This window comes from Leptodactylus fuscus, chromosome 3 (genome assembly GCF_031893055.1).
Source record: "Leptodactylus fuscus isolate aLepFus1 chromosome 3, aLepFus1.hap2, whole genome shotgun sequence".
Classification (NCBI taxonomy): Eukaryota; Metazoa; Chordata; class Amphibia; order Anura; family Leptodactylidae; genus Leptodactylus; species Leptodactylus fuscus.
This window is the reverse complement of record NC_134267.1, coordinates 145,583,401-145,607,415: the sequence shown is the minus strand read 5'-3', so window position 1 is coordinate 145,607,415 and position 24,015 is coordinate 145,583,401. Positions and strand designations below refer to the sequence as shown.

Below are 24,015 nucleotides of genomic sequence, written 5' to 3'. Positions count from 1 at the left end.
CAAGTCTGACACTCTCAAACTAAACATTTGTTAAATTTGGCAAAGATGCTAATTGACATAATTGGAAATACATGCCTAGGCTGTTCACGAATATGAAGGACAAAACACCAAGACAAAGAACACACACACACTATCAGACACTACTTTCGACACACATTGAATTTAAACATAAAACAAAAGCATACAATTCATATAATGTCACATAGCTAAAACTTAAGCTTAATTTGGATGCCTATTAAATTATCACGTTGGACAACCTTCGGTCATATGTCATAGTGTACCATAAAAACAGCACAAAGCAGCAGTATCAGACACAATCCAGTCATACTTAAAGGGGTTTTCTCCATCTAATTTACAGATCAGTTTAAGTAACCATTGGAGCCCTCAACTGGAGCATGGAGGCAGGGGCGTAACTACCGGGGTAGCAGCGGTAGCAGCTGCCATAGGGCCCAGAACATAAGGGGGCCCAGAACATAAGGGGGCCCAGAACATAAGGGGGCCCGGCGACAGCTGCTACGGCAGCATTTTTGTTCGTTTTTTCAATAGGCCGTTACTCCAACCTGTAACAGGCCCTATTTACATACCGATCCTAGCTACTGCCCACAGCCGCCTGATGTCATGACACAGGCCCGGGTCAAGCTATGTGCCATAAGTCATTGAAATTGGCCGATATCAACAGGGATCGCATCGGAGCCATGGATAGGCAAGTAACAGTGTTTCTTTTATGTTTGTATCCTCCCTTGGGTCCCCAATTATTATACTATGGGGTCTGAAAAGGTCTGGGGTCTTCTCCTACCTTTACCTTCACGTCTTCTTCTGGTGGTGGCTTCAAACTTCTAGGCCTAGGGCAAAGCTGACTCTGCATGCCCGCCGGCCACTAGAAAATGGCCGTTTACACAGTATTGTAAGCGGCCATTGTCTCGTGGCCCGGAAGACATGGGCAGTAGGATGCCTGAGGCCTAGAAGTTTGAAGCCACCGCCAGAATAAGACGCAAAGAAAACCCGTTCCTGAAGATGGAGGTGGCACTGGAGAGTTCTCTTGCAGCATTGTGGATGCCCTCAGTGCGGTTTGAGTGCTGGGGACTGCCCCCAGTGCTGTGAAAGAACTCATTTGCATACCAACAAAAACCAGATTATATACTAAACGGCAGTGCGGACAAGGCATCTAAAAGGTAGGAGAAGAATAGCCTTTCTTAAGGCTATTCGTACGTGGTAGGCAGAAATTTTTTTTTTATTTTAATGATAGGATCCCTTTAATATGTATGGACAGCATAAGACTTCATGCATATACAGATGTAGAAATCGTTATTACAGGAGGATTGTGTTATTGCAATCTGCGTGCAATGTACATGAATTGCAGGGAAAGACCTTCTTCCCTTCCCTGCTGTCTAAAATAAAAATGGCATTGGAAAGATTTTGGACAGGTTCTTTCCAGGGAAGTAATAAACGCATGGCAGCAAGCAGAGATCTAGAAAACTATGATTGTTACAGAAAATATATTGGAAAAATGAATAACTTTTCATTGTGCAAACATTATCATTTATAAATAAGCCTGGGCAACCCCTTTAAGTTACCAGTTAAGCACCCATCCAGGGAACGGTTCAGCCCAGAAACAGGATTCAAGTTTCTGCCACATTACCGACATGCAGCGTTTAGTTCAGTCAAGCTATGGCCAACCCGAGAAATGTGACCACTACAGACAGTCCTCTCTGAACACAACTGTGTAAAGTCCTCCATAGTAAATACTGGAGGGCTCGTTCACATCTGCGCCCGGTCTCCGTTCTGCAGGTTTCCATTTCCTGCACAAAACAGAGGCAGGATACGGAAACCTGCAGGACTCTCTCACCCATTCATTTAAATGGGTGGAAAGCTGTCCGGCGGTGAGCGTTTTATGCACTCCGCCGTGAAACCGGGTTTTTTAATCCGGACACAGAGTCGGAAATGCAGTACTCTGCATTTGGATTTTTTTTTTTTTTTTTTTTTTTTTTTTTTTTTAACGGTTTTGCGGTGGAGAGCATAAAACACTGGCGCTCACGGCCGGACCCGGTCTGTGGCTTCCATCTTCTTGCATGCAGAAGACGGAGACCACAGAACGGAGTGCCGAACGCAGGTGTGAACCTAGTGTAACCAAGCATCTGAATACATTTTACACATATGTACATTTATAAATAAATACACACAGCAGTACAGAAGCAGAGCATCTTAAACACAAATATGCTTTTACAATGAATAGACACGTACACAAGTGTATACGCGAACACAAAGTATTACAAAGACACATACACAGTTGCAGTATAGCACTCATCCTTGAGTCAGAGAAGCAGAAAGACTTCAGTGGTAAGTCAGTTGCATTCAGAATAGAGGCAACGCAAGAGCAATTGTTGCTGCACGCTCATTTCCCCACGCACGAACTAGTGCTGCTGTCGCCATGCTTAGGTGCAGGTATAGAAAAACACATGCAGTCTTTCCTAGATTATACTCTTACAGGTGAAACACTGTAAAAGTGTTTCAACTGTAAAAACTATATTGAAATCCACAGAAGAGACGCGATAAATACTGTCTGCTTTGTGGACTATCGTCGCCACCTAAAATCTATGGGCCCAGGAAATCAAAAGTTATAACTTATTAGTATTTTATCTATGCAAAGGAATTCTCTTTACAAGATATACAAACTGATCATAATACAGTTTTGGGTACAGCTCACTAACATTTATACTCTTATGGCTACAAAATGGGTGGGCAAAGGGTTAATGTGAACTGCAGTTGGGTCTGCCCAATTCTACCATTCCAGGAAATGGTGATCAGAACTACAGAAAGCCATGAAGGAAGGTAAAGGAAAGGCTACAAAAATAACACCCTGCTGTTTAAATGGGAAACTGAGGCACTGGTTCCCATGAAAAGATGGGCTTGCCAAAACCACAGGAAGATAAAACACTGCACTTGTAAGGCTTTTTGCTGTCCCGTGATCATTTCTGTTATCTCAGTGGAGAACAGCAGTATATATGCAAGAGCAAGAAAAAAAAAAAAGCGCCACCAGAATTAAGAATGGGCAACACATTTGCTGGCAATGGATAGATATTTGGCAATATTAGATTAAAGCAACACTATTTCAAAAACAAAAAAGGAGAAGCAAATGATCGGGATATCCATTAATATAGGTCCTGGACAGGTATATAAGGAAAAACTTAATAGAACTGGATCTCTCTGCCAATACCAAAGTGATAAAGCAATCTGGCAATATCCATTTGCACTTACAACAGTCAATATAATCGGCATGGTCTCCAAAGAAAATAAATGGGGTTTCACACATAAAATTACATATTTAGAATATATAAACAATATACATACCTGTTAGTTATAGGATGAGGCCCTTTGATGCACCACAAAGGTATTTATCAGAAGATTAAGGATATGACCATTTTTTCCTTTCAAGGGAGTTCATGCTGTCTATTTTTCTCAATCATTGAGATTTGGAGAAAATCTCGCTCCATGACCAAACTACTACCACTTTCTCTGTGTCTAGTATATGGGAAAAGACTGCACCCTAACAAGATCCATACACTCCCATAAATGAATAGTACAGATTAAAATATGAAACCTTGTAATGCGTTTTCTTCACCATATTACTCTATGAAGAGGAGTGGGAGTAGAAAAGACAAATAATTGCTGCTCATACACTCCTACTATATATATATATATATATATATATATATATATATATATATATATATATATATATATATATCCAGGACAAATGTAGAGCGCTACTGTAGCAAAAAGAATCCATATGCAAAAGTGAACTATAAAAGCCGTGTTTATTTGGTTCTAGTGACAGTAAGAAGTGATTCTATGAAGAGCACATCTTCACTTAGTAGTGGAGGGGTGTGTAGGCTTAAAGGCTCGCCTCTCCCCACACCTGCCTCCTCCTATATTTCCTGCCCAACACAATATCTTCATAGTTGGGGGCGGAGTGGCAGGAATTTCCAGAGGCAGAGCCCACCGTCTGTGGGACCACCCCCTCTGCTGTACGCTCTCCCCACCTGCTGATACAAGGCATTACTATACCCTCTGCCAGAACTCCTAAGTGGAAGACCTGCCTAAGTCACACCCCCTCAGTTGCACGAGGCACTGGCGTCTCTGAGGTTTCTTATTCTCCACTGTTCAGAGCACGGGGCAGCTGGTTCCTTCGCTCTGACAGTTCAGGATCTCTAAGTCTACTGTAGTTGCGGGTCACCACATCCCTATACCACTACCAACGCATCTATTACCTTATGTACAATACACAAAAGACATATTTGCAACTGGGTATGGGTAGAAAAAGGAACCTATTGAAGTCAATGGGAGGCTTTTTTTTCAGCGCTGAAATTCCACACCAAATTCCTCCGTGTGAATGGACCCTTAGGGTTACAGGACAGAACCATCCACCTCCTTTCCCCTCATGGTACTGACCTGAACTGCAGGCTCTGTAGCCTTTTATGGGTCAGTAATGAGCCCAGGATCTACACCTGTGCTTGGGCCTACTCCAGATTCACCCTGGACCACATATATGCCAGAAACCTGGGGCTAATATATTTGGACTCCAGTATTCTGTCCATCACCTTCTCACAATATATATTATCACTGCTAAGTTGTATATAAGAGGCTATGAGAGTAAAAATTGAGGCAATAAATCAATTAACCAGACAAGAGGAGAAGCTCCCCCCTCCCCCACCTCAATAGAATTGTATGTGTGAGGCTGAATATAATTGATAAAATGTAAACCGTCAGAATGGAGATACAGAGCAGGAGAAAAGTTTTGAGATACAAGAAACCGATATCTTAAGACATATTAAAGTTTCTCATCTTCACCTGTACTATTCATTTATGAAAAGCTGTTAATAACTGGAGGTACACACTTTAAAACACACTTTCCTAAAAAACACATTTCCTTAAAGGGATTCTATAATTAAAAAATTCCTGTATTATGAAATTGCATGGACCGTTCTACACACTATCCATAGGAATGTGGGCAGAAACATCTATTGTAGTTGCAGTTTATGATTGGACAGGCTCCAGTCACAAATCTGAATCTGACTGTACCACTTTGAATCCCATATTTAGCCAATACAGTGAGAAGGGTAATCACAAGGTCCTCCTATAAGACGGATATGGTATTGACTCTAGCCATCCATGTGATGCTATGCTAAGGCACGACAAGAACAGGCATGAGGCAGAGAAATATAGATGGGTAAGGGAATCGTTGCGGGAAGTGCGCTTTTGCTGAAAAGGAGTACCTTTATTAAACCACTTTGCATAAATCGGTAATACTAGTAAATAAACTTGGTAACAAAAAAAAAAAAAAAAAAAGAAACATTTCAGCAGTTTTCTCTCCCTTCCCTTTAGTTAACATCTTATCAATAAGAGGATAGAGTAGTTAGAATAGTGCCAAAACAGAGTTCACTTGCCAAGGGTAGCAGAGCTTAACCCTTTAAGGATGCAGGGTAGTTTTTGTACATTCATGCTCTGATTTTTTATTTATTTATTTATTTATTTATTTATTTATTTATTTTTTTAAACCCCTTCCCGGGAAAATAGTGACTTAAGCATGAGCATTAGCACATGGTCTTTGCTGTATAATACAGAATGGACCCATTGACTATGGCAGTCACTCAGCTCCTGAGTGGCTGAAAATAATGTTGCATGGCAGAAACCTTCCTCATCATTATGCCTTTATCTGCACAAACCAATCTGTGCACAGAATCAGCCACAAATCTCTTTATAGCACGATGATAATGGTTAAGGTTTCAGGAAACATCTGTTTTCATAACTTGTCCAAGACATTACACTGACACCTCAGCAACAGAGGGATCCCATTTCTTTCCCATATTGCTTATAACCTGTGGCCTGCTAAATAACGTGGAAAGTCCTAAAGGCCGAAGCCTAGCTTTTTTTTTTTGCTTCAGATTGGCTCAAAAAATAAAAAAAATCCAAAATTTAGACTCCTGCGGCTTACCAAATATTGAAAAGTCTACTAAGGCCAGCATTGGGTTCACAAACTACTTTAGAGAACACTACTGCAGAATGGAGCCAAGATATCACCAGACCAGTGTATGAACAATCATACAGAAGCATATTCGTAGAGTTGTCTTTCTGGCTTGTTTTCCTTCTATTTATATTGTGATATGGCATTGGATGCGACTAAGTTGCCGGAAAACGTAGTATCTCAATTGTCACCCGTATCTCAAACAATACACAAACAATATACCTTAGTTATATATGTTACTTTTGTAGATTTTGGGGGAAAAAGAAATAAAACACAATGAAATCCGATGCAAATGAGGCACTGGGGGCTTCCTGGGGCACTGCACTTGCCACTCAGACCCCTCGCATCCCTACAATGAGACTTGTTTCTCCCACTGCAATGACATCACCCACCTACTTGAGCAGCAAAAGCATTATTCCATGGCCTGCCCCCAGTCCACAGACTACATCATTTGTTTAAGACGTGGATGTTTAACTTCAAATCTGCAAAAGAAAGATTTATAAACAAAGGTATGCGGACTGTTATTGTGGTAGTTGAATATGCTTTCAGGAGGTATTAGATTCCCTATAAGGAAGGTATTAGATTCCCTAAAAGGGTTAATTGTCAGAAATTACTGGCCCTTTGGATGCCCTTCTTTTGCAATTTAAAACATTCTAGACTGGCATTAGGTCTATTAACCCCTTCCCGACATGCGCCGTAATAGTACGGCGCGTGTCGGGTCTGTAACTATGGCGACCGCCCGGGAGCCGGGCGGCCGTCATAGCCGCCGGGTGTCTACTGCTTTAAGCAGTAGACAACCGGCTCTAATGCCTCCGATCGGTCCCCGGACCGATCGGAGGCATTAACCCCTCCGGCGCTGCTGTCAAAGGCGCCGGAGGCGCCATCTTCCCGGCGGCGCATGGGCGCCGCCATTTTGGCAAGGATCGCCGGCTCCTGGAGCATGCTCCAGGGCCGACCCCCCGTTGCCATGACAGCCGGGAGCCTTGTTAAGGGCTCCCAGCCGGTCTGCAAATTCTCTCTTTTGCAGGCTGGTGTATACAGCCTGCAAAAGAGATGATGATTTTTTGCAATGCATTGCAATGCATTAGCATTGTAATGCATTGCATTAGTGATCAGACCCCCTGGGGTTCAACACCCCTAGGGGGTCTAATAAATGCAAAAAAAAAAAAAAAAAAAGTAAAAAAAAATATAAAAAAATATAAAAAGTATTAAAAGTTCAAATCACCCCCGCTTTCCCTAGAACACATATAAAAGTAGTTAAAAACTGTGAAACATATACATGTTAGGTATCCCCCGCGTCCGAAATCGCCCGCTCTACAAATCTATAAAAATATTTTTCCTGTTCGGTAAACGCCGTAGCAGGAAAAATAGTCAAAAGTGCCAAACCGCCGTTTTTTCACTGTTTTAATTCTGATAAAAATTTGAATAAAAAGTGATCAAAGCAATAACATTTCCCGAAAATGGTAGAACTAAAAAGTACACCCGGCCCCGCAAAAAAAGACGCCCTATACATCCCCGTACACTTACGTATAAAAAATTTACGGCCGTCGGAATATGGCGACTTTTAGAAAAAAAAATTTTTAACACCGTTTTGGAATTTTTTTTAGGGGTCAAAATGTAAATAAAACCATATAAATTTGGTATCCCTGGAACCGTACCGAAACACAGAATACAGGGGACATGTCATTTCGGCTGCACAGTGAACGCCGTAAAACCAAAGCCCGTAAGAAAGTCGCAGAAATGCATTTTTTCTTCAAATCCACCCCATTCTGAATTTTTTTCCTGCTTCCCAGTACATTATATAGAATAATTAATGGTGGCATCATGAAGAAAAAATTGTCCCGCAAAAATTAAGACCTCATATGACTCTGGGAGTGGAGAAATAAAAAAGTTATGGGGTTTAGAAGGAGGGGAGTCAAAAACGAAAAACGAAAATCAAAAAATGCCATCGGCGGGAAGGGGTTAAAGAGTATAGTAGACAAACTTAACATTTACCAAAAGAGAAACATTACAAGAGTGGAGTTGGTTATGCAGAAACTAACTCTTTGATGCCTGCAGATAATATAACACTTTTTTGCTACCAATTTAAATATGGCTTTTTTTTTTTTTTTTTTTTTTTTAAAAAAAAGCAGAATATGGTAACGATAAAGTAAACATAAAATCACATCACATTTTGGGAAAATATTTCTGCACAGAAATTGACAGTTTATATCCTTAGCATAACAAGGAAACATTCTAACCCCACAATAATACATCAAATAATTTTCCAGAAATAAATGCACAGCGGATGCTGAATGACTGACTAATGACAGCAAGGGACATTAATCGTAGCATGAACCATTAACAACTACAATCTGCATCTCCAACCATTGCCACTGCCCATAGAACCCACTCAGGAACTGTGGCCATGACGTAAAAGAGAATCATAAAATAAGATAATCCTTTAATAGTCCCACCATGGGAAAATTTAGTGTGTTACAACAGCATGGATAATATAATAACAGAAGAATACAACAAACAAAAGCTCTGAACAGAAGATTTAAAAAAATAAATAAATATGATAGGAGCCATTACAAAAGAAAAAACTTCAGGAACATTTAGTTCTCTGTGCAAAGTAATCTTCACTTAGCTTGATTGATGTTGATTATACAGCCTGACCATGGTTGGGGGAAAAGGACTTTCGATAGCGCTCCTTCTCACACTTTGGGTGAAGCAGTCAGTCGCTGACAGTAATGCCACGGACTCATACATGGGATGGGAGTTATTCCACAGCATGGAGCTCATCACGGACAGTATCCTTCTGTCACCCACCACCTGTACTGGGTCCAGGGGGCTACCCAGGACAAAGCTGGCCCTTTTAACCAGCCTGTCAAGTCTATTCCTATTCCTGGTGGATATACTGCTCCCCCAGCAGTCCACTCTGAAGAAGATGGCCAATGCCACTACAGAGTTGAAAAAGGCCCTAAGAAGTGCTCATTGCCAGGTAAACGATCGAGACAACAGACTGTCACCACCAGATTGTAGAGAAAATCTTTAAAACGTGTAGAATTTTTAACTACTTATATTTGCAAAAATGGTAATTTTTTTATTATCTACAGATATGATTATGTTCAAGGGAATACCCCTTTAAGGAAAATTAACTTCTCTCCTTCCATCATGGTTTCTGCCTGAGATGGTTACAGCATCAACATGCTGCAAAACTAGAGAAAAAGTCCAAGAATGGTGATACTTTCCTAGTAAACAAGTATATACACAAAGCACCTTCTATTGCCCTGCTCATAACCACATTATCCCATCGACAAAGGGGGGTGTGGGGAGTCTCTTCATTGTAATACATATATTAGTTTCCATTAATAAAATGGAATGAACACCCCTTCCCTTCTACTGTGCAATAAACAGTTTACATTTTGGGTACTAAAAATGATGGGAACCAACTGCTATGTCAGAGCAATTTCTAAAACAATACAAAAATATCTAGTATGCAGGACCTGTCTATCCACACGTAAACTTCAAAAGGAAAAAAAAAGTGGTGACCGATCGTGGCAGGTTGTCCCTGGATAGTTTCCTATTATGGAAAAAAAAAAAAAAGACTGCATAAATGTCTGATAACACCAAGTTAATCTCCAGAGTGCAAAGATCTCTCAAAGCATTACATGTTCTTTCCTGAAAGTGGAAACGTACCATTACATTAACCTGCAACATGAGGTCAAGTCATAAGTAACAGTGACTAAAGCCTTGATAAAGCCATATTAATATTAAGGCCATGGAGTCAGTAGGACAAACCACAGACTCCAACTTCTTCATAAATGGTAGTCAGTCATGGTCCAAAAGTTGCACCAATGCTGCTCTTATTCAGCCAAAAAAAAGCCAGAGATTGAATTCTTATAAAGTAAATATTGTGAGATGGTTATCTTGTAGCATATCAATAACTGTATATTTTATTTTGAGGCCAGAAGTTTTTTTTTCCCAACTCAATTTTCAGCTAAGATACAATACACATATACTTACTGGATATACAGGGATTTATACATAAATGTAAGGAGTCTTGTATAATGTGGGTGGGGTGGGGTGGGGTGTGTGTGTGTGTGTGTGTGTGTGTGGGGGGGGGTCACTAAACTGTTCTCTCTCGGGCATTATAAGTGATTATTCACATAACAGAATTTAACAGCAGTTGCATTAACCAAAAGCATGCAGGTTCTGATATTAATGGGCCAATTGACACCATGGCTGTAAAAGTTCCTGAGAAATTATCAGCTGAAAACATAGATGGGATTGGAAGCTGTTGTATATAAATCCGCCAATCATGACTGTATTTTTACCTGGCAATTCCTCTGTAAATTAAACAGATAGAGAAGTGGTCTTGGCATCATATGAAAGCAGAGAATGTTTGTGTCATATGACAGCCCTGCTAGAATTATAATCCTATTGTCATATGAAGGCCCTGCTAGAATTATAATCCTATTGTCATATGAAGGCCCTGCTAGAATTATAATCCTATTGTCATATGAAGGCCTTGCTAGAATTATAATCCTGTTGCCATATGAAGGCCCCGGTAGAATTGATTGTTGTGTCATATGAAAGCACTTGTAGAATTATAATCCTGGTGTCATATGAAGGTCCCCCCCCAGGTTCCATGAATTATACAAGAGTCCGCCCACCTGTACACCTAGTTACAAAATGTTCAGATTTCAGCTATTAATGGAGAAAAGATAGAGACAAATGCTGCCAGAAAATCAGAAGAAGTAGTGTGAAAGTTACACTTGAAGAATGAGATTTTTATTTTGGATGGAGTTTATTTAAATTCAGCATAACAATTAGTTAAAAATTGGTGGAAAAAGTCCTTATGTTAGACAAAAAAATGTATATTATGCCTACCATACCTAATTCTCTATAAAGCATACAGATTCCTATATTTTTTCGCAGCCTTTCTAAAAAAAGAAGCTGCAATTCCAGAGAACACAACTTTCACAAGTTTAAGACAACAAGAGCACAAATTACAGTGGAGAGGTCAAAAGAGACACAGAAAGCCTCACCGCAGAGAAAAAGCCAGGGAAACTGCTGGAGATGGTAGAAGGGGGGTTCCAAGTTCAACCAGAGTGCAGCATTCAGGTCAAGTATATGCAATGCTACAAAGCACTGCTCAAGACCAGAAATTACTTTACATGGGAAAGTGGCTTGACTGTAAAGGTTTGGGACAGTACACAGGGTTAACCTCCTTGAGGTCTACTTGGCAAAAAGTGAGTAGTCATCGTCCGGCAGTTTCACACTCTTGGTCGAAATCCAATACTGCCATGAGTGTAATATCACCTGAGAAGAGGTAAAAGGTCCAGCACAGTCACTCACTTCCTCAACGTGCGGAGGTGAGCTCATCTTTATGACTGTGCAACCTACAATGTGAGAAAACATAGCAGTTGCATCACCATTTACGTGTACAACACAGAGTTAGCTCATGGGTGAACAGAACAGCTTTCACGGCTATACACAAATCTAGACTTGTTCCCATGAGCTCACCCTTTGCACGGGACAGGTGAACACTGTACACAAGAGTTTTACAAGCTCTTCACTAACACAAAGGGTAATATTAATATCGAGTGCACATGCAGAGATTGTATCAGCACAAACAGCAGCAGAACATGGGCCCCCCCAAGCAAAAGCCATGTGATAGAGATCTGCAATGATGTGGCAGCTTACAGACTGAAGGGAAGATGATATATATTCCAAAAATAATCTGTTTACCAAAACACAAAACTCAGACGTAACAGCAAATTTTATTACTTTTTTATAAAGATGATATGCGTTGTAAATTACTGTATCTACATGCCAGTGTAGGAATCTATATAGTTTCTAGAAGGAGTACAACGTTCTCAGAACTAGTGAAAAAACAATTTGGGTGATTGCAACAAAAGAACAGAAGTTTTGGTGCGTTTATCTGGTCAGGTTCTCATGAAGAAAGATGATCGGTCACAAAACCAAAAGCCATCATGTCTATTCAGTTCATTAGACAATCAGCACTGAAATAAATGTTTATCGTAAGCTACTTTAAGTGCATGTTCACATGAGAGCAATACGCTGCAGATTTGGACCAAATTTGTGATTTGAAAATTCAGTGCATTACACTATCAATAAAGTATGAGATTTATACCCACATACTAGTGAAAAGAAATCCATGCAGAAGTTGACACTGCACAGCAGGTTAGTTCTTTGTGAATTTCGATTATATTGAATGGTTCATGACCCTCTGTAATACATTTATGCAGTGACGAATGGTCTCCAAAATCATGATAAAACTATTTCTTGTCTATCAATAATAAAAAGTGAATAGGACATCCATTACATAAAATAGTCAACGTCTGGATCTGACTGTTACAGTGTTAGTGTATTGATAACCGAGCATAATAGTTGCCATATCATAAAATGACCAACTATACGTTCTGAACTGTTTGTATACCTAGACAATTAACTCCCTAACCCCAATGGCATAATAACCCGTACCTAAGCCTGGTGGGACAAGTTGATGTGCCAAAATTAAGAACACCTCTATGATTATATAGACCCCATAGCCTCAGTGGTTAAGTTAAATCAATCCTAACCAACAATGAGGGTCACACTGACAATTATATTGAAACCTCTCAGAACAGCAGTTCTGAATAGGTGACATCCAAAAGTCTATGAGGCTAAACAGACCCCCCCCTTCCCCAAAAAACCCGCATCTATGAGTTCTCCACACTTGTCAGTTTCGTAACATTGTGTTTGTAAATAACTGTGCCAAACTGGAGACCCTAGTGTGAATGAATCAGGGTCCCCTATGAGAATAGGCACCTCAGGTGCTGCTAAATAATGCTCACCTTCCCTTGTGTCAAATAAGGGAAATCGAATATCAGCTCCAGGGAGAGGAGCCATCAGCCCTACTACAATAAGCAAGAATTAATATTGGCCAACTCTCTCAGCACCAAATGCTTGCTCAACGTGCCCCCCTCCCCTTGACCATCAATAATGTGGCTCATCAGGAGCAAGTCAATATTGGGGCAGAGTCACCTTCTTCAATAAAAGAATATGCCAACCCAAAATAATAAAATAGATGCGGTCAAAACTGCAGTTCTTCGAGCACAGCTAGTGAGCTCCAGTACTTCTAATAGCCAGTCTACGTAGCTAAACACCCTCAACGTCATAGAAGTGTTCTTAATTCTGGCACATCAACGTCTCCCACCATGACCAGGTCTAGATACAGGTGCTGTGACTGGTTGTTGGGGTTAGAGTGTTACTTGTCTAGTACACAGACAGTCCAGAGCTTGTAGTTAGTCAATGACATGGCAACTATTGTACTCCATGTACCAGATTTTAGCACATCTGTCTTAGGAGCTAATGAGGTTACTGTACATATGAATTTGTTGTACAAGACCTGATCTAGTCAATACGTTAACACTAACTATTATATGTAGTGCAAGTCCTATTTAATTTATTTATTTATTAGGAACAATAAAAGTTAATTTTTATTAAAGGAAAATATCCATTGTGAAAGGCACATTGGCCACAAACATGAAGATATGCTATGGATGACTCCCACATTTAGTGTATTAACTACACTGACATACCAATCTCTAAATTCACATATACCAGACATGTCAAACATTAGGATAATATTGGCTAAAGGCTCACAAAGAAATTGTCAATTGCTCATAATTAGACTGGACCTATCACTTCCTTCCAGGCAAAATGGTCGCCATTGCTAAATAGTACAGAGTACAACATATGATTTGAACTTAAGAATTTTTCTGCCATCTAGTGGCAAAATGACAAAAGGCACAACCTTATGTACTAATGTTGGGGGGCACAGCAATAAAGGGTTCTCATCATTAATCCATACAATTTGCAATAGAATTAGAGCTGACACTAACACTTAGCAAATTTGGCCAATGTTCAGAAATATATATATAATTTTGTATTAATTTTGTTTGTTTCACGTTAGGTTTTATCTGACTTGCCGGGAAAAAAAAAAGAAGCTTTATAGTGATATAGAATATATATATATATATATATATATATATATATATATATATATATATATATATATATATATATATATATAATGTAATCCAGCCGTAAGAGTTTGTAGCATGTCCTAATACACCCTACCAATCCACCATCACTCATTCTCCTGCCATTCATTCTCATGCACCACCTGGTCCACCAATGACATTTCACATGAACAAATGAACAAGGCCTTATCTCAGTCAATAACTATAGTGAGTCATTTCTTCATCAAGGACTTGCTTCAGTGGTCACAACTGTCTAGCATCACTGTACCAAAACGTACAAGGACCGAAAAGGGGTGGAACGGGAGCAGCAAGTGAATACTGAAGGAGAGTATAACTATTATTACTAAAGGTTTGGGTTTTGTTTTTTTGGAAGGGGGATGGCAATAAATCTGTTTGGACTGGACAACCCCTTAACAGTACTGGGTAACTCAAGCACACGCACTGCACAGGTTAAATGTATGGCAAGGAGGACCACCTAAAATTAGCTTATGCCAGTCTATGTAAATGACTGTGCTAGTTAGTTCCATGGCTTGCAATTACTAGTGATTGTTAGTGGCATACAGGGGGAGCTCTGTGATAAGGTATTCGATAGCAAGTGGTCCATATACTGACCCCGTACAAGGCACAATGCCTTCAGTAGCCAAAGGGGATAGTGGTCTTGCTTTTATAGCATTGTATTTGGAAATCCACATTTTTACACTACCAGAAAATTCTCTTAAATGGTGACAACCAACAGACAGTATGGTTTTGAAGAAGTAGAAGCCGTGTCAAGAGTTGTCATTATTATCCTGCACATGTTACTTTTATTTGTTAAATTACCTAGTAGGGATAAATTGCATGAGCTAAATAGCTCTAAAAAGTAGATAAATGTGCTCATACTCTACCATAACATTAATCTTCTAAATACATAGACGTTTAGTTTTATTGAAGGTGAATGAAGACCAATCACAACCAGTACAAAACGCTACAGATTGTCAGAACATCCTCCACACCTGGTTTGCATCTTCACAGTTAAGTGGATGTCAAAAAGGCTGCTTGAATAAGAAATCACTTTTTCCACTGCATGTGCGGCAAAGAAACCACCTGGAGGTCTAAGGCTGTGAGAAATCTAGGATACATCTTATCCACCAATAACTATTCTGATAAAAAGATTAATGGGCATGACTTCATTGCCATAGTATACTACACAATAGTGATAGCATGCGCATAAAGCCACCCCTTGAGAATGACAAGACACAACACATCAGGTAATGTGCACTTTACTCAGAGTAACCCTTTCAATACGGGACACTGTGCACACAGTCACTTGGATTGCTTTGTCTATTACATCACAATCCTAGGAAAACCTTTTTGCTCTTTTTTTTCTATAAAAAAAAAAAAATAATAAAAAATTATGTAGTTTTGCCCAGGAAAAAAAATTGAATTTGTCTTGAACTATTACAGCTGTGAAAACCCTAGAAGATTGAAAACTTGGAATCAAAGAATTTTATGAAATTCCTGCCTCTTTTGAGTCAGAACTCTTCCAGGAGGTCGATAAGGAAAACCCATTTCTTAAAGTGAACAGAAATCTGGGCAGTAATTTATAAATCAATGTGGTCTTCATGCAAGTTCTTCAAACCTCAGAATATTCTGCTTTTTGGTGGAAATATTCTACCAAATCAAGAGGCCCATCAGTGGCATATCTACATGTTCACCACCATCAGTTTCTTTATTATAAAGTTACTAGTTGATACAATAAGTTGCCTTACAAAAGTACAACAGTTTAAAGGGGCTCTATCACTGGGAAAAGTCATTTTTAACTAATCACATCCTTGCATAGCCTTTAGAAAGTCTATTCCACACCTACCTTTAGTATATAGATTGCCTCAGTGGTTTCTGAATAAGTCTGGTTTTATTCATATGCTAATGAGCTTTCAGCCAGCACAGGAAGTTCCCAGCAGCCTCCTCTCTGTTATTATCTCCTGTGTGTGTGAGGCAAACAGGAAGCTGAGTCATCATCAGTAGCAGCAGCCTCCCATAGAAAACAATAGGAGAGGTGTGCACGATGCATCATGCACCAGACTAATTAGCATATGATTAAAAACAGACTTATTCAGAAACCACTGAGGCAATCTACATACTATAGGTAGGTGTGGAATAGACTTTCTAAAGGCTATGCAAGGATGTGATTAGTTAAAAATTACTTTTCCTAGTGATAGAGCCCCTTTAATATAACCCTGCTTTTCTTGCCATGCTCACAGCTCTCGCTTTTCAGCTCTATGGGAATTGTAAAAATAACCCTAATGGACTGTTTCCACAACTCCAACAGAACTGAAGAGAGCTGTGCAGCCTCATCACTATCCATTCTGTGTCTAGATGCAGAATATTGAGCCTCACCAGGTGGGAATAGGGGTTAGATACACCTGTTTCAGGTCATAAATATTAGGCATTATACCATTCACTTTATCATGTACAGATAACACATTGTCTGGGTAAACATGAGCAGCGCAGAGATAGATATATATATATGTGTATATAATTTAAAATATATATATATATATATATATATATATATATATATATATATATATATATATATATATATACACACACACATACATATATATATACACACACACACAGGTCACTGTGTAAAATGTAACTAAACTTTGACAGCTTTATCCTACTAATATTATAAATATGAAAGTTTGTGTGTTTGGATGTTTGCGAGTTTGTATGTTTGTTACTCAATCACGCTAAAACCCCTGGACGGATTTGCGTGCAATTTTCCACAAACATAGTTTTCCCTTAGGATTGAGTCACAGGCTACTTTTGGTGCCACTAAACAACATGGCTTCCTAGCAAGAGACTCACAAAAGCAGGACTCCTAGCCCCAGCTATAGACACACACACACACACACTGCCTGCCATTTCCTGCCTCAACCTGCCTGCACACTCCTTACTGTCACCTCAGGAGTATATATTACACACACACACACACACACACACACACACACAAAAGTCTATTACTTTTCTGTAATGAACAAATCTATGAACCACTTACTTGTTGCTGTCTCTATAGTTGTAAATGTAGCAACCTTGAGGCATCCCAGTCTCTTTGTCTAACGTGAAGGACAGTTTTAGCTGTGAACGAGAAAAGTAAAATCTTATTCATTTAATCCAATGTGTAACATCATTTAATTGGGCCTGGTTACACCACACAAGGTTCTTCACCACACAGTTAGAACGACAATACTTTGAAATATTGCAGAATTTTATATATCTATATAGTGCAGTATAGGCTATTAAAGGGATGGTCTTTACATATGCTTTGTGTACACCTGCTTAGCTGATATGGCAGGTATATAATTTAAAAAAAAATTAATTTATCTAATAGAAAGTCGAATGCAGCCTGCATTTCCTACAATACCACTGGCTTTACAGAGAGCGATGGGGTAGTTTCTCTATTCCCATCTTAACAGCAATCTATATCAGTGAGATCTTCAGTCCTCTCACTGCTATGTATTGTATGCGTTACAGCTTCAGTCCATTACACAGCCTATGAATAGTCAAACTACAACTGATCAATGGTAAGTAGCTGCTGCAGCAAATACAGACTATGCAGCAATGTCATGGGTAACCAGAAATGTTGCACTTTATAAGAGATTGAGCCTGTGATAAGACCAGGGAAATAAAACAAATAATCCTTGCCAAAAACAGGAGTACATGATTTGGGCCACATTTATTAAGAGCATGGGCATAGCTATAGGTGGTGCACAGGTAGTAGTCGCTACTGGACCACAAGATATACCACTATGGCACAAAGTACATAAGGGCCTCATGATCTTCTACTTAGACCTCTGAAAAATTTAAAAAAAAGGAACTGTATACACAAAATAGCTGGCTGCTTAATGTAGCAAAAAGTTTCTTTCAGATACATTTAGGCAATAATACCTGTTGAAATTGACTGTGCAAACTAAATGCAACAGCAAAAGTAATTTCCCCCAATATGCAAAAGACAGGAAAAAAAACAAACAACCTGATTAAATCATGTGAATTTCTAATGTGAAACAGGATGACTTCCAGAGGGATCAATAATATGTTTGGTCCTGTTCAAGATACTGTACACAGATGACATTATGAGGATACAGGAAGTTTTTTTCTTTACTAGAATAAAAATATTTGCATTTGGAGCAAAGCAAGAAATCTTCCTTGCAGTGTGCTTCCCCTTTACACTGTAACAGACTATAAATTTAGTGGAAAGAAAAATCTAAATGGCCACAGGCTGAACATGATAAATTGAACGTTCTGTCTCACTACATTACTTTTGTTTTGCATTATACAAGTTAAACACACACAAAAAAACCCAAAAAAATAAACAAATGCAGGCATTTATATATTGGAAAGTATGGTGCACAGCATATACAATATGCAACATTCGCAGGTTAAGATGAAAATGGCTTCGGACAGCTACATGCCATTTCAGTAGTCTGACTGGTGGGGTTTGACCATTCACTTAAGGGTCTCCATGAAAGATCCACCATCTGAGAAGGTCATCGTGTAAATTGTAACTAAGCTTTCAGACAAAATATATATATATATATATATATATATATATATATATATATATATATATATATATATATATATTATTGTAGTCAATGGGAATGGACGCAGAAGATGGCGGCTCCTCCTGTATCCATCACTCCAATACATATAATGTTCGGTTCTGTCATCCAATGGTAGATGACATCAATGGACTGCAATAACTAGTGTGAATATACCTTAAGAAAGAAGCAATTTTCCTTAAAATATATTACAATGCTTATCTTTATCTGAACTATGGGGGGAAAAAAGTCACTACTCTCTATTGCGAGACTAATAGTAGGAGGGAGAAAAAAAAAAATTTACGCTGAGGTCTAAACGCAGCTTTTTATTGCAGATTTTGTTGATTTTTGAGCCAAAGCCGAAGGCATAAGTATAAGCACTTACTATATATTTTGCATTCCTTTTAAAGCCATTTTGGAAATCTCAGCATGTCAATTATACCTATGGAAGTGCCAGTGGTTTTCCTATAGGTACAATTGAAGCAGAAAGTCCGCAGAGGAAACCTTTGCAAACGTTCTGTGAAAAGCAATGGATTAAATACATTTAAATGAGATTTCTAGTCATTTAAGGGTCCATTCATGCAAGTGAATGGACCCTTATAGTGACAGCCTTTTCTTAGAAAAGGCCAAAGTGTGATCAGTGGAGGCTTCGCACCGCGCACCCCCAAAGATCTTATTTGTCAGCAGACACTAAGTATACAGCTTATAGAGCTGGAAACAGATCGCTCGATCAGTTATATTGGAGCAGAGCTGTAGTATTGCAGAACAGTTAGTACTCGGTGGAGGAGTTTGCTGCCAGTTGCAGATAGAAGCGGAAGCAACTACCGACAGCTGATCAGAACATGGTGATATGTTATTATAGCCTTTCAATATAAAATGACCTGAAAATCCCCCTTTACTCCCCAATTTCTCTTCAGCATTTTCAACTCCATGTCCACTTTTACTTTAGCGCTCCCGTTGAAGTGAATAGGAGCACCATCCAACACCAGAAACATCCACGTTCAAAGTGGCTGCGGTCAGATTGAATGTGCAGTAGGAGAAAGGTCCTGTTTTCGCTTTGCGAGATAACTTTAAAACTATACCTTGAAGAAACAAAGCAATTAACATAAATCAATGGCGTGTTTCCAACATTTTAAAGATTTCCAGGACTAGACTGTTACACTTCTAAAAATCAGAGGCAGGGCACTTGATGCAATACAGGGGAATGTCCCAGAAAGTTAGAAATGGTTTCAAAAATGTAAATACATATCCGGAATTTTCTGGAGACCGGATTCATCACTCTTCACGTCAGCTAAAAGATGAACATAACACTATGAAGTCAAGTAGAAACTTGAAATTTGGAAAAAAAAAAAAAAAAAGTAAATGAGCAACCCAATAAAGGAAAACAAAGGTTTCTTATTTAGAGTTTGATTATTGGAACATGGGGAAAGATCAGTTTCCTGTGACTGATGAAGGCCACCGACTAGAATGGGGTCCGTCAGGTTTCAGTTATGGAGTTTATTACTTTGCCAGGTGAAATGCGCAGTTTGCTTTACCATTCTGTCCAGTACTCTTGATGGAGACTTGTAACAGAGCTTCTTTTCTAGATATGCACAGATTTTATAAACCCTTACTAGGTAATGCACAGATTTACCATTTGGAAAGAATACAATGAAGTCTCAACTTCCTACAGAGCAAAGAACCAGACTCCAGTTTGCCATGATATTCTAAAGTGCTGCTAAACACGTTCCTTTACAGGTTATCATATTATTACAGGAATCTTTTATTGAAACATCTGTCAGAGTGGAAAAAGACAACGCTCCTTTACAAATACTCTTGCGCTATTAATACCGCCATTTATAGGTCCGAAAAAAAAAAATCATGTGAGAAAATATAAAGCAAAACATCTCAGGATAGCATTTCGCTGGCAGCAGGGTTTACAGATTTGTTACAAAATAAACAAGCAGACACTCATGGTACATTACTTTTACTTAAGAAAGGGAAAGATCATAAAAATTCATTAGGCAGTATAAAAGTGCCTTGTCGCCTCTTGGGTGACAAGTGGGGAAGGGTAAAGTCTGATAATTGCAAACTGCATGACTGAATCACAATAGAGAACATCACTCACACAGCACAAAACCACGCAAAGACAATAAGTGGTAATGCTCGTGGGGTCACCTTTAATACGATTAGCCATGGGCTCTGGTATTCAGAGGAAAAGACTGCCAAAGGTCCATTGTGTCAGAACTCTGACTTCCCCCAAACCCTCCCAATATGTTCCATTTTCAGGCTTTGAGAACTTCACCTCTGTAAATGGGATTTAGATGTTCTGCAGACAGGGTGTGAGAAGCAGTATTGAAACTGCAGGGCAACTTCCCAAAAGTGCTTTGTGTTCCCTGTTTTCTAAGTAACAGCAGGGGGCTTCCTCTCTCTCCGATGTGTACAAACACACAAAATGCCATTGGATGATGGGTCACTTAGTGGGAAGGAACCATCCTTTTTGTAACCCCCCCAATCTTCTACATCCAGCAGGCCATCTCAATGCTTTGATGTTCATTTGGTTTGAAGCTGTTCTCATCCATCACTGACACGAAAAAGTTCCATAAAGGCCTGGAAGTTGGTTCACCTCTTGCTAAACTATAGAGGGGAGCAGTGTGAACGCAAGAGTAGTTGTTTTAGCCAAGGACAACCACACATCTTAATTAAAGCTCATAACCATCAATATTCCTCCCTACAGGCATTGGGATGTGTGTCCTTGCATTATGTAAATTAGTGTTAATGGGAATTACTGATTACTGTACTACAGATACTTATACTGACACAGCTCTACATTTATTTTACTTGGCAATACATTACATATCAGAAGCTTCAAGCAATAACTAGTACGTACAACTATAATGAATAGCTCAGTGACTTGTTAATAAAATATTAGGCATTTCATTTTCTTCTAACTCTTCCCAATTCATACAAGAAAACTCTTGCTCTCTCTTATTAGACAAGACACTTTTTGAAAGAATATTCCCAGTATGGACTGCTGACTACAGAGACTCTCATAACTCAACTTTAAAGAGGGCCTCTCACTACCTAAATCAACTCCAGCTTTAGTACACAATATTGAAAATAATTGTTTAAAGAGGACCTTTCATGGGTTTGGGCACAGGCAGTTCTATATACTACTGGGAAGCAGACAGTGCGCTGTGCCCCGGGTAAAGAGCTATCGGTCCCGGTACTCTTGCTCTTTACAGTCAGAAGGGCGTTTCTGACAGTCTGTCAGGAACGTTCTTCTCCACAACAGCGCCTATAGCGCTGTACTGTGTGAGCGGGGAGGAACGCCCCCTCCCTCTGCTCACACGGCTCGTCCATAGACGAGTATTATCAGGAGGGGAGGGGGCGTTCCTCCCCACTCACACAGCACGGCACGACAGGCGCTGCTGTGCAGAAGGACGTTCCTGACAGACTATCAGGAACGCCCTTCTGACTGTAAAGAGCTACAGTACCGGGACCGATAGCTCTTTATCCAGCTCCAGTCTATTGCTGCCTTTGGCCATGGAGCAAAAGGAGCAGCTTCAGGCAAAGCAGTAGCCCAAATATTCCTGTTCATAAACAGAACACTCTTCAATCAAAAAAACAAAAAAACAAAAAACAATCCTTAAGAATCCTTTTAGGTAGTATTCAGAACATTTTCCTTCTAACTATACAGGGAACAAATGTGACAAAAGTCTGAGATCAAACATTGCAGGGGACAAAAAATAAAAACAAAACCAGTGATATTTTACAGGGCCCGCATGGTGAATGAGATTTTATTTGTCCCTAAATGGTGGGAAAAATGACATGTTAATTTTAGCTGTGAAAAAGTTGCATTTTTCTCAGACACATTTGGGAGGTAAAATGCTGCAGAAAAGCAGAATTTTTAGGATTGCGTTTACTAATAGGGTTTTAAGCTGTATTTCACTTTATTGGGACAACGAAGAGATTACATAGCACAACCAATTTGAATAGACTGATGTAAACCATGAATGTGTCACCGCACTCACATTAGTGCCACGGGTACTTCAAACTGCTCATCGGGTGGGGTACCAGGGTTGGATCCCTACTCATATAAAAAAAAAAAAAACTAAAAAAAACCTTTGAAGTTTGTCAACAATTTACAATGTGGATACCTTGATAAGCTGAACAGTTAGTAGGGAAGGAAAAGTATGGAGCTGTCCAGAGTAACCAGAACTCATTTTACATTTTTATTTTCAGATTTGCACATTGATACGTTTCTTTATACATCAAAAACCACTTTGAGTGCATGTGTGATCCAAAAGGCGAGGGGGACACATAGTAAAGCAGCTAGCCGGTGAGAAACCTAAAGAAAGACCTTCTCCCCCTCTCTGATAAGATGTACAAGAGGATCATTCCCACAAGGTATTGCTGCTCTAACACTGATCTAAATCGAATTTAAAAAAAAACAAAAAAACAAAAAAAAAAAACACACAACTGATGACAAAGACAGAAATCCCTGACAGAAATGAAGGCAGATGCAATCAGTCAAGATCGCTGGTGTGCGCTTTTTTTTTTTTTTTTTAACTCCTAAAACACACACAAGTGTGAACTTAACCTAGATGCCTTACATGGTCATGTTCTTCCACTCTGCACATAGGAAACACATACAAATTTAACCCTCCAATTGTAAAGTTAAAATAACACCAGGCAGATATGTGAATTCAGCAAATAGATTGAAGCTAGCATGAAACATAAATGTTGGGTGGGCCAAGAGAACAGACATTAGGAGACTGTGTGGTACATGCACTGGATACCAAGTAGTATGTATCACCCTGGATTTTCATGAACGCTAACTATGATAAAGCTGGCAAATATGGTAAAGTGACAATGTGTTTATTTGAAGTCTTTGTAGTTGAGGGGTGCCAGACACCGCATAAAGCACACGGTGTTAATCTACCTGCCTGAGACTAAGCTTTTTAACAAGCTCAAGGAAGTTTAATGTAAACGCTCTTAAATTAAACACCATTTCATCTTAAAATCTGGCAAATCTACAAATGCCCCCTACATTAATATATTACACTTTTATTTCTGAAATGTATAACAAAATTCTTTTTCCTTGTTACCTGTCATGAGATTACCCAGATGAGGTTGGATCACACGTGTGACCGAGAAGAGGTGGAATGACATCACTCAGAAATGATGGATTGTGCGTGCCATTAGATTGCCTATTCATTTGCAACTGAAAGGTAGTTGCTATGCTGAAGAGGCTAAAAAGAGAATACACTTCTTAAGCACATTATGGGGGTGTGATGAATATTCCAGTTTCAAAAGTTTAGTAGCACAGAGGCCACTTCCAGCAAACAAAAGAATAGCAAACAGAGGCATTTAATAGTCTTCTATATGT

At 39.3% G+C, this 24,015-nt stretch overlaps 1 protein-coding gene across 2 annotated transcripts in view; it reads right to left on the bottom strand.

The window, feature by feature from the left end:
• Positions 1-24,015, bottom strand: part of DIS3L2 (DIS3 like 3'-5' exoribonuclease 2) — a 230,714-nt gene that overhangs the window by 36,222 nt on the left and 170,477 nt on the right. For both annotated transcript variants that reach the window (XM_075268480.1, XM_075268481.1), the window contains one exon: positions 17,102-17,181. In XM_075268480.1, coding sequence (XP_075124581.1) covers positions 17,102-17,181 — 80 coding nt within the window. The remainder of the gene's footprint in view (positions 1-17,101; positions 17,182-24,015) is intronic.